The following is a 15,734-nucleotide window of genomic DNA, read 5'->3' on the forward strand; positions in this document are numbered from 1 at the left end:
ATTACTTTCATAGGCGCAAACTTAAACACTGTTCGGATGTCAGCTACCCTTACAGATCAAAGAATCTCAGACATTCAAACTCACGTCAGGATCATTCTAGCCAACAAGAAGGTACAGGCCAGAATGGTTCTAAAGGTGTTAGGCCTCATGGCTGCGGCCATTACTCTTCTTCCCCTGGCTCGCTTCTATATGCGCCTTCTTCAATGGATGTTGTTCACTCAGTGGTCTTACCAACAACTTCCAATGCGTCACCAAATACTGGTGACACAGATTTGCAAGAATCATCTTGCTTGGTGGATCACTTCTCCCCAGATTCACCAAGGCAGACACTTTGTACCCCCATCCCCGGTAGCCACTGTCACTACGGATGCCTCCCTGATCGGGTGGGGGGGGCATTATCAGGGAAGGATGGTTCATGGGACGTGGCAACCATTCGAATACCACCTGCACATAAATGTCCTAGAGATGAGAGCAGTGCTTTTAACGTTGCAAGCCCTCAACGACTTTCTTCCCATAGGGACAATTGCAGTCCACACAGACAACATGTCTGTAGTTTGGTATATCAACAAACAGGGCGGAACCAAGTCCTACCCCTTGTGTCGAGAAGCGCTCAGACTTTGGCAATGGGCGATCTCCTCTCATCGGTTTCTGGTAGCAACGCACATCCCTGGGAAAACCAACATTTTAGCGGACAGATTGAGCAGAGCTATTCTCATGCCTCATGAGTGGTCTCTCAAACAATCTAGAGTGGAAGAGATTTTTCTGGAATGGGGTCGCCCATGTTGCGATCTTTTTGCTACTCCCCAAAACAGCAAATGCCCAGACTTCTTCTCTCTCTTCCCACTGCCAGGCCATCCCCCCAGAGACGCTCTGACCCAGGATTGGCCCCAGGGACTTCTTTATGCCTTTCCTCCATTTCCTCTGATCCCTCAAGTTATCCAGAAAGCAACCGTTTTGAGAGCCAAATTGATTCTCATTGCTCCTTATTGGCCTCGACAAATTTGGTTTCCGTTCCTCCATCATCACCTTTTGGTGCAGCCGTGGCATCTGGACCCAGTGCCAGATCTTCTGATTCACCAATCCGGTCAGCTGCACGGTCTATCCCTTCTCTCAACCTCACAGCATGGTTGCTCCACTTCCTACCTTAGCCAGGCTTCCTATGATCTCTAACCCTGTTAGAGACATCATAGTAGCTTCCTTAAAATCCTCTACCAGGAGGATTTATACGAGCAAATGGAAACGTATTTCTTATTGGGCTAAAGCCAAGAATATTGATCCCTTCACTGCTCCAGTTCAAGCAGTTTTGGATTTCTTAGCGGAGATTTTTCACGCGGGCTCCTCTTCTTCCACAGTTAGAGTTCAGTTAGCTGCTATCTCGAACTTTCATGTCGGGTTCGCAGATCACAACATTATGTCCCACAGGCTTTGTAGAGCCTTCTTGAAAGGAATTTTCCTCCTGAAGCCTCCAGTCAGGAGTCCTCTTCCTCAATGGGACCTAAATTTAGTGCTGACATCCTTGATTCTTCGCCCCTTCGAGCCAGCTGTTTCTTGTTCCCTGAAATTTCTTTCATGGAAAACTTTATTCCTGGTTGCTATTACATCGGCTAGGAGGGTGTCTGAACTTCATGCTCTATCTGTTCGCCCCCCCCTATTTGGTCTTCCACAAAGACAGAGTATCATTGAGAACTAACCCGACCTTTTTGCCTAAGGTCGCCTCAAAGACTAATTTGAATCAAGCCATTGATCTCCTGTATTTTTCCAAACTATTCAAACAGATCGGAACAAAAATTACATTATCTTGATGTCCACCGCCAACTCAGATATTATTTGGACAGAACAAAACAATTCAGGAAATCCGATCAACTCTTTGTTTCCTATGCTGATAACAAGAAAGGCCTTCCTGTCTCAAAAGTGACCTTATCTAGATGGCTTTCTTCGGTCATCTCTGAAATTTATCGGCTCAGGGAAAACAGCTGTGCTCGAAACCTAAAGCACATTCAACCAGAAGCTTAGCTACTTCTACAGCCTTTCAAGCTAGACTTCCTTTAGACACTATTTGTGCAGCAGCCACTTGGGCCACTCCTCATACATTTGTTTCCCATTACAAATTGGATTTGGCCTCCAGGGACAGAGCCAGTTTTGGCTCTACCGTTCTCAAGAGTCTGTTCCATTGAGCCACCCAGGATAGAGGTGCTAGGGACGCGGTCCCATCAAGCAAGAATGAAGGCGAGATTGACAACTTAACATTGAGAAGTTATGTACCTACCATAACGTTCCATGTTAGTTGTCTTCTCTCGCCTTCTTTCTTGCGACCCTCCCTCCTTCCCCCAGGCCTGGACAGACCTTCTCTACAAGGAATTATACTTCTGAAGACCATACAGATCTGGTCCTTCTACCATCCTGCAGGTTTTTCTCTTCTTCTTTCTTCCTTTGGGAAGTTATTATGCTAGGTGCTATTGCCCTTTTGTCATCAAACGAGATCTGGGTACTTACCGCCTTGCATCATGGGATATGGGGCTGCCTCGAGCTGGTAAAAGTGACTCTCGAGCTTAGCAAGTGCCGAGTCGGAGCCGAGGATCGGCTCCGAACCCATCAAGCAAGAAAGAAGGCGAGAGAAGACAACTAACATGGAACGTTATGGTAGGTACATAACTTCTCATTATATTTGGTGCCTTAAGAATAAAACAGAACCCTTATTAACGGGTATTCCTATTATTCTTTATCTGTATGAGATGCTGTATTTAGGACTGGTATATTCTTCTATTAAAGCACATTTGTTAGACATTTCCACCTGCTTACTCGTGGATTCACCAGTCTCTGCAACATTTGGATGTCAAACAATTTTTAAACCCGTCTTCCACATTAGGCCACCAAGAAAATCTATTATTACTCCTTGGGACCTGAATTGTGCTTTGAAAAAGTTGAATGTACCTCCTTTTGAACAGACATCAAGTTCATCTCTAAAATGCTGTACTTAGAAAACAGCCTTATTGGTAGCCTTTACTTCAGCAAAAAGACTCCGTGTTTAAAAGCCCTTATGGTTTCTCCGGGACTATATTACTTCGCTGAAATGCAGTTCCTGCAAGCACCTATCCATCGACACCTAAGCAGCAAAACAATTCACTGAATGTAATAAGGGCAAGGAAATACTTTTCTGCAGCACAATGTACCAACATCCACGTGAAATCAAACCCACCTAAGTGGGGGGCTTTGCCCCCCACACGCCCCCAACTATATATACCAACTCCGAGATTGCACTACAGTGGAGAAAAGGGCAAAGTTCTGTTGTTGGCCAATTACATTTTTGCCCTTATTACATTCAGCGAATTGTTTCCCTTATTAGGTGTCGATGGGTAGGTGTTCATCAGAATTACATTTGGTGACATAATATAGACCCTGCGTCTCCTCCTTTCTTCATATTCTGCAAAGATATTGCATCTCTTAGGAATATCTCTTCTTGTATGCCTAAAGTTGTCAATGAAGTGTCTCTGAATCAATGTGTAACTGCCCTCTTTCCCAATCCTTAAAATAAGGGAAAAAGAATCTTTCATTCTTTGGATGTTCACAGGCATCTCATTTTGCCTATACAAAACTAAATCTGTTAGAAACGTGATCAGTTATTTCTTTCATTTCATGATAAAAAAGTTTTGTTCCCCTTTCTACAAATAAATTATCTCCAGATGGATTTTCTTGGAAATTTCCTTGTTATTATTTTCATGGGAAATTTCTTTTGGGCCAAGTGAAAACCCATTCCCCCAAAGTTGTATCCTTTTCTAGTGCTTTTTCAAGGGTTTGGATTCCAAATCTATTTTAGATGCAGCCACTTGGACCTCCATTCCCACACATCCAAAGATATATAAAATTGATACCTTTTCCAGAACAAGAGCTGGATTTGCCAGGTTTATTCTTCAGGGAATACTGGCTTCCAGTTATACTTCCCTATCCTCCTCCCAGCAGTGACAAGGAAGGACATAGTCTAGTTATGTAAGAACTTACCATAACAGTTGATGCCCAAGCAGACCACTCGTACAATATTGGAACCTTCCTTCCTGTCTCCCTTGTTCTTATACTTTTTCTTCCCTCAAGACCGAGATGGATTTAATCTGCATTTCCTCCTCTTCTAGTTGTTGTATTTTAATTTTGTACCTCTTTTTTTCCTGATTTCCTTTTGGTCTGTGGCAAGAAAGTCCAAAGTATTTTGGTGTTTGTACATTCCTTATGAACCGCTTTGCATTCTTATGCTCATATCGTATGTCAGATGTACAAGGCAAGATAAAGGCGCTCAGAGTTTAGTATACTGCATAGACGAATATTATCCTTGGCAGGATAATTCACACATATGATCAATGCAACAACAGTGATCTCCTCAGATGTCTGCTGTTATGGCATGTTCTCACACAACTGAACTTCTCTGTTAAGAAACAAGAAAATGTTTTCAGAATTTCCTGGCAGAACAAGCTTGATTCAATACCATACTTGGACCATTCCAGGAGAATAGATTAACATAAAACTTTATAGGATACTAGTCAAAGGAAAAAAGCTGAGCTAGAGAAAGTGAAAAAAAATTATTAAGAATGGGTTGATAGAAGAGACAATAAGTGAGTGGAATAGCCCTGTAGTGTTAGTCTCAAAACCTCACAAAACAGTCAATTTCTGTAATGATTTTAGGATGCTAAACGACATTTTCAAATGTGACATCTATTCAATACCGTGGGTTGATGGACTTCAAGAAGGGTTAGGGAAAGCAAGAAGCTTGGCCGCATTAACCCTAACAATGGTGTACTAGATCACATTAACCCTAACAATGATGTACTAGGCCGCATTAACCCTAACAATGGTGTACTAGCTGAGCTGCCTGACAGCTGAGACCAGAGAAAAGACAGCCTTTTCAAAATCTCTTTGGGTTACTTAGTGCCCCTGTGACCTTTCAGAGGTTAATGGGGAGAGTCATAATGGCCTCTTGTCAGATTTGCTGCCACTCACCAAAGTTATGTCAAAATATACGATAAGGACTAGGACTCCCATCTAGCTAAGATGCAGGCAGTACAAGACTCCCCAAGACAAAACAAGTTAACTGTTACTGCATCGATAAGCACATTTTGCATGACATATTACAATATGTAGTAGGTAAGGGAATTGCTAGGACCCAAAAAGACAAAAATTAGAAGCAGTAAGAAGCTTGCCAATTCCAGGCACTAAGAAGCAGATTCAGGCATGTTTGGGGTTAAAAAAGTCAAGACATGCTGCATTTTGAGTATCCAGAAGCTTCCACTTACAAGTGACAAGCAGCAGATAAGAAGATGCACTTCTTTCCCCTGGAATGGGCACTCAGCATTGGTCATTTAGTACCACCTTCTCCGCTGGCCAATTAACACCACTGTCCCCACTGGCCACTTAGTACCACCCTCCCCATTGGTCACTTATTACTACCGTCCCTATCCTTAGGTTCATAGCTGAATATTCGGCTAACTGCTCTGAAGGGCCAGTTTAAGCATAGTCAATAACCTGTGGTTAAAAATCAAACCTTGTGCCTTGTGTTAATAAAGTAAAGACCTTAACCATTATGCCAAACCCACCCCCCATTCCTGACTCCTCCACTCCTCTGTTGCTTGAACCACCCTTTAAACTTAGCTTGTCTGGATCGTAGTCATGGCTGTATCCATCTGTCACAAAGCCATTGTAGGAACCAAAGGAACGGTTAATAACATTAAATGCATTTTGTTTTCAGCCTTTAATTTCATTGTTTGTCCTACAACCATCAGGAAGAAGAAAATGTGTCATAAACTATTTACATTTCCTCAAGTTAATAAACAAAAATATTTGTAGACCGGCCAGCTCCATGGTGTAGAGGGATAAAGCCATGACTACAAAATAAGCAAAACCTGTAGCTGAGACGTCAGTGAAAATATTCATATTATTCCTAAATAAATAAATAGATGCATACATGTATACATGAAACCTGAACATGTCCCAGGTCTGTATAACAAAAACTATGAGCATTCTAAACATAGACAGCACCTCCACACATTTCATATTCTGCATCATTAATGCACTATTATAACAATCAAGTGTTCTTTATATAGATTTATAGGTTGTTACTAGGCTAATGATAGCTAAACTCTACAAGCCTAGTTGTGCTACCCAAACCATTTGGGTACTGAATATCAGGGACATCTGTGGGAGGGCATGTTAATAGGAAGGTAAGTAAGGATTTGTAGGGGGGTGTTAGTTAGGATAATACTTTTCTTATTGACAGTCTCCGTCCATAAGGGACATGGGGGTCAGACCAGGGGTAAATGTATGATTTATCATCCAGTTATCAAGGTTTTGTTACCTTCCTAGCTACATGTTGGACAAAGTCCCGAGTGAGGTCTACAAATGTTCCCAGATTCCTTACTACTGGTTTGAATCTTAGGGGTGTTTTATCAATGGAGTAATTAACTTTGGTCGACAATTTCCCAAAGAGCATTATAATGTATTTCTTTACATTGAGTTGTAATCCATGGCTTTGGCAGTAGTCATTTGTGAGTATTAAGACCTTTTGCAAGATATTGGTGTCTTGGGGGGGATCTGTGATAGCTCCTGATTTACATTCATCTGCAAACTTGGTGAGCCAGAGGCCTTGAATGTTAGCCTTTGCTTCAGAGAATTAGATGTCATACAGGAGAGGGCCCAGCATGGATCCTTTGAGTACTTTGCTGGTGACTGTTCTCTTAGTTGAGGTGGTCTTACCAATCCTGACTTCTTGGGTCTTGTCTGTGAGCTAGCTGGCACAACTGTCCCTATTTTGTAGGGACAACCCTCATGTTTCTCAAAGTTTTGTTTCATTCCTCCTAAAATTGTAAATTATTTTGAGAATTTCTAAGATAAGAGTGCCACCATTTAAAATGTGTCTCTAATTTGGGGCATCTTCCTTAGTTATTTTTTACTTTGTTCCAAATTCTGTTGGTTAAGGTTGAGAACTTTGGCTGGCTGGCAGTACAGTGAGTTATGTAGGGATTTAAGCCTAGCTCAGAGAGCTTGTCAACAGTGCCTGAGTGGGGTATTGTATTGAATGCCTTGACTAGGTCAAGATACACATTATGCAATGTTTTACCCTTATCCATTGGCTTGGTGATACTCTCAAAGAAGTCTACCAGTTTAACTAGGCATGACCTTCCCTTAACAAAGCCAGATTGGGATGGGTCCATTTTCTGTAAGTTACCAATGTCTTTGTTTACCATTTCCATGACAATTTTTTTCCATGGCTTTGCATATTAAGTTTGATAGACTGATGGGTCTGTAGTTCCATGAGTTAGTTGATGGTCTGCCCTTGTGGAAGGCATGACTGTTGCAGTCCAATATTCACTTGGAACATAGATTTTTCAAGGCTGTAGTTGAAGAGTGCCTAAATGTAGTCCTGATAGGTCATTTTTTAGATTGTGCAGGAGGCAATTGTGGATCTTGTTGAGACTCATGGAGATGTGGAGATGGTGTTCCAGGCTTTAGCCAGTGCTGCCAGCACCTGGTCCCTGCTAACATTTGGAAGAAGTATGTTGGAAGGAATTTTACCCGCTAGAGCTGGGAAGGAGTGGGGGGGGTGTAAAGTTTGAGCTGAATTTTCGGGGTCTATGTTCAGTCATTGAATGAGAAATGCATCAAACCTCTGTTCATTGAACTTAAAGCATCAAACGTTCACTTTATCAAACGTTCAGTCATCGAATATTTTACCCAGGGAGGAGACAGTGGACCAGCATGCATACTGAAACATATACGTCAGTATAAAAAACCCACCCAGGTGAGGAGCTACGTCCCCCACACATCCCCAAACTGGGGGACTGTGCCCCCACCCCTCCTGCTTATATATACCAACTCCAAGATCGCAGTGCAGTGGAGAAAAGGGCAAATTTCCTAATGCTGGCCAACCAACTCTATTTCCTTGGTAAAATATTCGATGATTGAACATTCGCTGAAGTGAACATTCGATGTTCTAAGTTTGATGAACGGAGGTTCAATGGATTTCTCATTCGATGACTGAACATAGACCCAAATTTGTCAGCCAGTAGAAGTGCTATGTCACCCTGATTGCTACTGGTGGTGTTGTTCACCACAAGCTCAGCACACTGCTGTGCACTGCCTTTAAGGTTCTGGACATAGCCCAAAAAGGCCTTGTGATTGTCCGTAGCCTGCAAGGCTATCTTGAACTCATATTTGGCCTTATTGGACTTAATTAATCATCTGACTTTCTTGTTTAGTTGTATATAATAGTTACGAAAATTGTTGACTTGGCAATTTTTTTTATACTTCATCTACGTCTCCTTTTTGCCTAGCAGTTGTGTGCAAAAACAGATTCTTCCATCGTAGCTAGATAACCACACCTCTCAAATGTAACATCTCTTCTTTACCTTGATGTCTTCCTTCAAAACCTTACTTCACTCACACCTAACTTCACAATGGATATGCACTTTCCACTCATGCTACATAATCTTCTCACACTCTGTTAACCGTCTAGAAGCCAAAACACATGTAAAACAGCCTCCTACAGTCTTATACCTCCATTAAACTGTAGAAATTTGCTTACCTTCTGGATACTGTAGAAACTATCAATGAAGATATAACTTGTGTAACTAAGACAACTCTTAAGAACTTGATTGTTTTAAAGAAATTTCTTCTTTGCATTGCACCAGTTTGCTCCTATTAATGACTATTTTACTTTATTTGTATTCTTTGTATTTCTGTACACATACATTTTGTTTGCATCCTGTATGTTTTATGTACTTTGATCCCTTTTGTATGCATTAACCTGCATTGTATTTTTCTGGAACGTTTCTCCCCAGGACTCCATTGAAAATGGGCTCCTCGTGGCCCAATGGACTATCCTGGCAAACAAACTGCAAATAAATAAAATAAATACATGTCCAGTCTTTGAAAGAGCAAATGTGTCACATGCAGTGCTTTAAAAAGACTTTACATAAAAATTTTACCAATGCACATTCCAAAGGAAGAATAAAGCAGTGAATGCACAGTAAAGAAGTGCCTTTTGTATGTATGGGGACAGGCTAAATTAAAGGCCACACTTCTTCTTCTTCTTTCGTCTTTTCCCGGTTAGGGGTCACCACAGCAGATCACCTGTCCATTCATGATTGGCAGTGGAGTTTTACGGTGTCGAGTTGCCAGCCCGGCACCCAACCTTCCACAGAAGGCACACACATGCACACACTCATGCCTAGGGCCAATTTAGGTGTCCAATCCACCTACAGCATGCCTTTGGGATGTTGGAGGAAACCGGAGTACCCAGAGGAAACCCACACGACCACAGGGAGGACATGCAGACTCCGCACAGAAGGCACCCCAGCCGAGAATTGAACCAGAGAACCTCTTGCTGTGAGGCAAAATTAAAGGCCACACTAAAACATAATATTGTATCATTGCAGCATTGACACCTGCAGGAGTAAAAGAATTAGAAACTTTAAGGAACTTAAAGCATACATAATTAACTGGACAGATACTACTGGCCGAATATTCTTTTTTCACACATTTTGCTCTCCTTTTTGTAGGTTGTGTTCGGAAGTTCCCTTGCTGCTATGTCAACATAGAAGAAGAGAAGGGCAAAATGTGGTGGAATCTCAGAAAAACCTGTTACAGGATAGTAGAGCACAACTGGTTTGAAACCTTCATTGTCTTCATGATTCTACTTAGCAGTGGTGCCTTGGTGAGTAAAAGATTTGTAATACATGTTCTGGTTATCACATCAGTATGTACATGTAGCTTGTGCATTTTAATATTTAACTCAATGTGTACTGCTGCTCTCTGATGTGATTTCCTTTTTTTAGAAAAGAATAAAGCTATTTAGATCCAAAGGATTTTTTTTTCTTTCTGCTTTTTCTGTTCTGCCTGCCAAACATCAGCAATCCCCGAAATGGTCTAGAGCCCCTTCTTCCTATATTGCTTTTGAGGGTTCCCCAGAACAGGGGTGAGAGCCAGCTGGAGGGTGGCATCATCCAGGCAGCCATGAGGGAGGTTGTACCCCTACCTGCATTATCCAATGCAAATAATTTGGCGCTACTATTTTAGGTCCAGACCTGTTCCTGCCAGCTGATGTGGGCACTCGCATCATCACAGCAGTCTATTGCACTCTCCAGTTGCTTGTGCATGTTACCACCTATGCATTCAGCGAGGACTGCCTTCGTTGACTTGGTAAAACCAAGCCAGTGTCCCTGGTTACATGCTGCATTTTGAGTATCCAGAAGCCTGCCCTTGTAAGTGATGAGCAGTCATACCTCTCAACCTCTTAGTGCAAGAAATCTGGACAAAGCCTAAAATAATGGGTGGACAAAGGCCCAAAAATAGGGGCACATTTTAAATATTGCTCTTAAAAATTTAGAAAGTTGCTAAAATAACAGGAATTTTGTTAGCATGTATTTTCTAATGGATATACAGTCTGAAACTAAAATGTATTTATGCCAATATTTAGTAACTTCAATCTTCAGTGGTTTATCAGAAAACCACAAATTGTATGAGGAACAGACTAAAAATGTGAGGCAAAAATCTGGACATTCTGTGAAAATCTAGACAGTTGAGAGCTATGTGAGCAGCAGATCAGAATCTACCCTGCCTTCCCCAGGAATGGGCACTGAGTGCCAACTTCCCATTGGCCACCTAGTACAACCTTCCACATTGGCCACTTAGTACCACCCTCCCCACTGGTGATGTAGTAGTGGCCTCCTCCATTGGTCCCTTAGTAGTGCCCTCCCCATCCTGACTCCTCCAGTGCCTGAGCCACTGATTAAACTTAGCTTGTCTAGGTCATAGTTATGGCTTTATCCCTCTGTCTCTCAAAGCCAGTGTAAGAACCAAAGGAAGTGTTAATGACATTACATGCATTTTCTCTTTTCAGACTTGTTTGTCTTGCAACCATTAGGAAGAAGAAAATATGCCGTATGCTATTTCAGTTTCCTCAAGATAATAAACAAAAATGTATTTAGACTAGCGAGTTCCGTGGTGTGGAGGGATAAAGCCGTGGCTATAAAACAAGCAATCCGAATTTGATTAGGGCTTTGGGGGCCTGTAGGAGTTCAGAGGAAAAGATGGGAGTGAACAGATACTGTCAGATCAACTGTCATGGGAAAAGAGAGATTGCTTTGGCTTGGCACAGGGGTGACACCCAGTAGGACCTCTGTACCTCAAGATGTACCTGAAACAGGCTCACCTCCAGCTACCACACAAGACCAAGTCCTAAAAGTACTATCAAAAGCTCTTACAGAATCAATGGGTCTTGACAATATCCCTGGATGCATCTTAAATAGCATGAAGCATGACTTAGCCACACCCCTAACAACACCATTCAATCTCAGCCTCCACACAGGTTCTGTACAAAGCTATTGGAGAACAGTTACAGTCATGCCCATGCATAAGGGTGGACCTTCCACAGACCTGAGAAATTACAGACCCATAAGTCTGACAAGCCTAATATGCAAAGTCAGTGAAAGACTTATCATGGAATTAATTGAGAAGGATATAATGAATCTCCAAACATTGGACCCATCTCAGTTTGGATTTTTGAAGTGTGGATCATGTTTATGCACCCTGCTGGATTTGTTTTCAAAAGGGTCACCAAAGCAGTGGATGAAGGCAAAATGATACACACCACATACCTCGCCTAACCAAAGCATACCATTCCCCACTCAAGTATAGTAGAAAAGCTAAATAAACCATGAATATCCCTCTATGTCACCCACTGGATTGCCAGATGTCTCACAGATACGACACAGATAATCATAGTACTGGAATTTACCTCCACAAAGAGACCAGTCATCAGTGGAGACCCCCAGTGTTCTGTGCTGGGACCTCTCCTGTTTGGCATCTACTTTTCTGAAGTAAAAGCCAATACCAGGGGGCTCTGATTGACTATGTTTAGAGATGACTGCAAACTAGGAGCCGTCATTGATCATTGAATCTCCAAATGACTTCGCCATCCTGCAGGAAGGTTTGTTTCAATAAATAGCTGGTGCCAAAATCGTGGACTGAAACTAACTGCCAAAAATGCATTATTGTAGCCCTTTGGAAGTCTTTATTCCTCAGGGAACTACCACATTGACAATATATCCCTAAGAGTTGACACAGTTGTTTGGAATTTGGAAACTTATGTGGACAGTGACAGAATGTTTGACTAATGTGTCTGTTGTTGTAAGAAAGTTCTTCTATATTGCACAGCTTATGAACAAAGAGAGTGTGTTTAGATCTAAGGATGTCATTGTGCCCCTTTACTCAGCCTGTATTAGGCTAATCATTGAATATAATGCCTCCTGTCCAGACACATTCAACAACTGGAACTCCCTCAGCGATACCTTACTAAAAGGATACAAGGTCTAAACAACATGTCCTTTATAGATCGACTCAAAGCCCTGTCACTATACTCTGTTTCGTACAGACTAAGAATTGACCTGTATCTGGTGTACAAGGCATCCTCTGACCCATTACTGATGGATTTACTCAACATCAGCAAGTCAAATGGCATCAGAAATTCTAAGCCTAGGGATATAAACCTCTTCTGCAACATCAACAGAACAGTTTGGAGGAACAGAACATTTTGAAGCGCAGCATAGATCTATGGATGGGAAACAGAAAATGTACCTTAGGACTGCCCCTATACTACTACTACTAATGGACAGAGGCAGCTCCTAAATGCTTTATTCCATGCATTGGTCCCTTCAAATAATCTATAACACAATCCTCGTTATTCTTATTAGGGGTAATATATAGTTATCGACCATGAGATGGGTAATGCCAGTCTCTAACCAAATGGGATAAGCTAATTGAAGCACAAAATGGAAACTGGCTGCTTAAAATGGATGGCATAGTGGTGCAGCAGTTTGCTTTGTCGCCTCACAGCAAGAGGTTCTGTGGTTCAGGTGCCTTCTGTTTAGAGTCTGCATGTCCTCCCTGCATTCGTGTGGGTTTCCTTTGGGTGCTCTGGTTTCCTCACATGTTGCAAAAACATGTGTCTGCAGCATTTCTCCCCAGGCCTCTGCTGAAAATTGGCTCATTCCAAGTTGAAATTTCCCAGTAAACAAATGTTAAATCAATAAATATATACATATATAAATAAATGACCCATAAAGACACCTAGCCTAGTACTCACCTATGAGCCATAGGTTTTGCATCCACAGAGCACGAGCCTGTGAGCATGCTCTGCTAGTGCATAGCATGTAGCCAAGAGGCCGTGCGGAGGTACGTTGCCTGATGCCAGCAGCAGCTATGGACCTCATACAGCCACTATGAGGGTGAGGGTACTCCACAGGGGGGATGTAGGCTGCTCCACAAGACGATCTAGCTGGCTTGTTTCCTACTACCCAGTTCTCTCTACTGGGGAATGAATAGACTGATTGGGCTTCCCTGGCAGGAATGAAAGAGTCTTAGGGCTCTTACTATCCTAAGAATGCCTGGCTCTCACCCTGCAGAACAGACAGGCCTCTTGGTTGCTGGTAGAAGAGCCATCAGGCTGGTCCTGTAAAAAGAAAAAAACAGACTGATAAAAAAATGAAAACTGTAAACAAGCCCCACTCAGAAAAAATCTTATTTTGACATTTTGAATGCCAACACATTTTTATTAAATAGCGCTGCATAACAAATTAATGCTGTACATATAACATTTTGGAAATATTTACTTTAGTCGGTATATTATTAATTGCAATGAAGGTTGTGCATTTTAATGTCATGTGTGTTTTAACCTGTACTTACATTCAACACATTTTAATTTTGCAGTATTTTTTGAACACATCTGGTATAGCAGATACTGTTAACTGCTTAAGTAGTAATGATCATTCATTGTTCTATTAATACAAGAGTTTTGACTGTTAGTGCATGGATTAATAAAATAGTTACCACTTCTAAATACAGTTCTGATCTTTCTTAAAAATATTCTGATTTACTTTGATCTATCTATATTTTGCAAAATGTCTTAAACCTTTAGCTATCTCAACAACCTTTATAGTATTATTTTATTTTTAATAAAAATATAATTTTGCATTGATTAGTAAAATAAACTATTTTAATTGCATTTACCAATTCTAAACTGCCTTTTGGCACCTCTGAGGATGTCCTCTTCACTGAAACATGTTTAAAGTTTTTGGTTGGCTTAATTATTTCACACTGCTCTACGAACTGAATCATCATTTCTCAAACTATAAGACAGCATTTCTGAGGAGGCCTGGAGCTGTTCAGAGAAAGGCCTAAGCAAGCCTGATTTATACGTAAGCTTCATATACTTGGTGGTGTTTTCTGGCATTAGGTTAAGTCCAAAAGAATGACAGTCAATGAATACTTGTATCTGATTGCAAATTGGTTGTAAAAGAGTGATGCACTAAGCAAAATCATAATTATTTCAAATCTATTTGCATGTGTCTGGGTAGATTTTTTTGGGGGGCGGGGGGGGGCTCATTTTTTTTGTCTGAAAAAGAATCACTGTTACAAAAGTTCAATAACCTATCCCTAACATTCCCAATAAAAAATAAATAATTTGGAGACATCCTTGAGATCCTTAAACAGAGAGCTGGTTTGTCCTCTAACAGCCCTTCACTAGAGGAACCAGTATTTCTGTTGGCCTTTGGAGCTGGCACATCTAGCCCCTGGGTTACTCTGCCCACCGATTAACTCATTGATAGGAGACTGAGCAGTTGAACCAATCCCTAAGAGGCCAGATCAGATTCTGGCATCACCTGTCGGGAAGGAATTCTGGAGTAAGGGGAGACCCATAGATGCCATACTCATGGGGGCGGTCACCAAGAAGGAACTTGCTGAACAAAGTTCCTCTGTTCATCCCTCTAACAGGGAATATAGGGTAAGGGACAGGTTTGGGAACCATGTGTAGGACTCAGTGATGTTTGCCCTTAGGTTGCTGAACTATTTGGCACATTTTACTAGACTACAAAGGGACTTAATCAAGTAGCTATCAAAAGCCCTTTCTGGGACCATTACTGCTGAGGCTCAATTGTCTGTAGCCTCTCAGATGGCTATCCACAAATCCATTTCAAATTCATGCATGAGATTTATCTTGCATGCAGCCAAAGGAGCCTCAAGGGCAATGGGTTCAGGCATATCCATTAGGCAACATGCCTGGATGCACTTATGTGATTTTGCAGAGCCTTTCAAGTCTTTGTTCGTCAGTGCACCCTTTGACGGCAGTTCCTGTTTGGCCCAAAAGTGAAGGACACATTACCCAGGTGTGAAAAGAATGGAAAGACCCTCTCTGCAGTGGGTGTACATGTTTCAACCCCTCAATGATCCTTTTCTAGGAATCAACAAGTTGGTCAGAAAATGTGGTTCAGAAGGTCCCAAGGTCCTTTCCAAGGCATATGTGGAGATAGTTCCCCTAGGGGCAGAGGGGGAACTCTAATGGACGATGACACCCATGTGGCAGAGGAAGCCTGCAAAATCAAGGGTCCAGGGATTCTTTCTCTGATAGACCCTATCAGTGCTCCAGAAAGGAAGCCCAATTGTCCCTCTCTGGAGGCAATTGGAGGCTGACTATCCCTACACCAGAGAGCCTTGCTAGATATAACAACAGATACTTAGGTGCAGAAGATTATTTCCAGAGGCTATATAATTTCCTTTTCCCTTCCACCCCCAACCGTATGCAAAATTCCCAATGTTCCACCCAGTCAGAGGAAAGCAGCAGCACAAGAAATACAAAAGCTGCTAGAAAAGAGAGTCGTCCAAGAGGTCCCACCAGACCAGATAGAATCCGGAACTTACTC

General features: G+C 41.9%; 1 protein-coding gene across 5 annotated transcripts in view; it reads left to right on the forward strand.

The window, feature by feature from the left end:
• Positions 1-15,734, forward strand: part of LOC122804756 (sodium channel protein type 2 subunit alpha-like) — a 2,239,151-nt gene that overhangs the window by 1,736,945 nt on the left and 486,472 nt on the right. For all 5 annotated transcript variants that reach the window (XM_044074821.1, XM_044074820.1, XM_044074819.1 and 2 more), the window contains exon 20: positions 9,537-9,691. In XM_044074821.1, the coding sequence (XP_043930756.1) occupies positions 9,537-9,691 (155 nt within the window). The remainder of the gene's footprint in view (positions 1-9,536; positions 9,692-15,734) is intronic.

This window comes from Protopterus annectens, chromosome 6.part0 (genome assembly GCF_019279795.1).
Source record: "Protopterus annectens isolate FY-2018-M chromosome 6.part0, PAN1.0, whole genome shotgun sequence".
Lineage (NCBI taxonomy): Eukaryota > Metazoa > Chordata > Ceratodontiformes > Protopteridae > Protopterus > Protopterus annectens.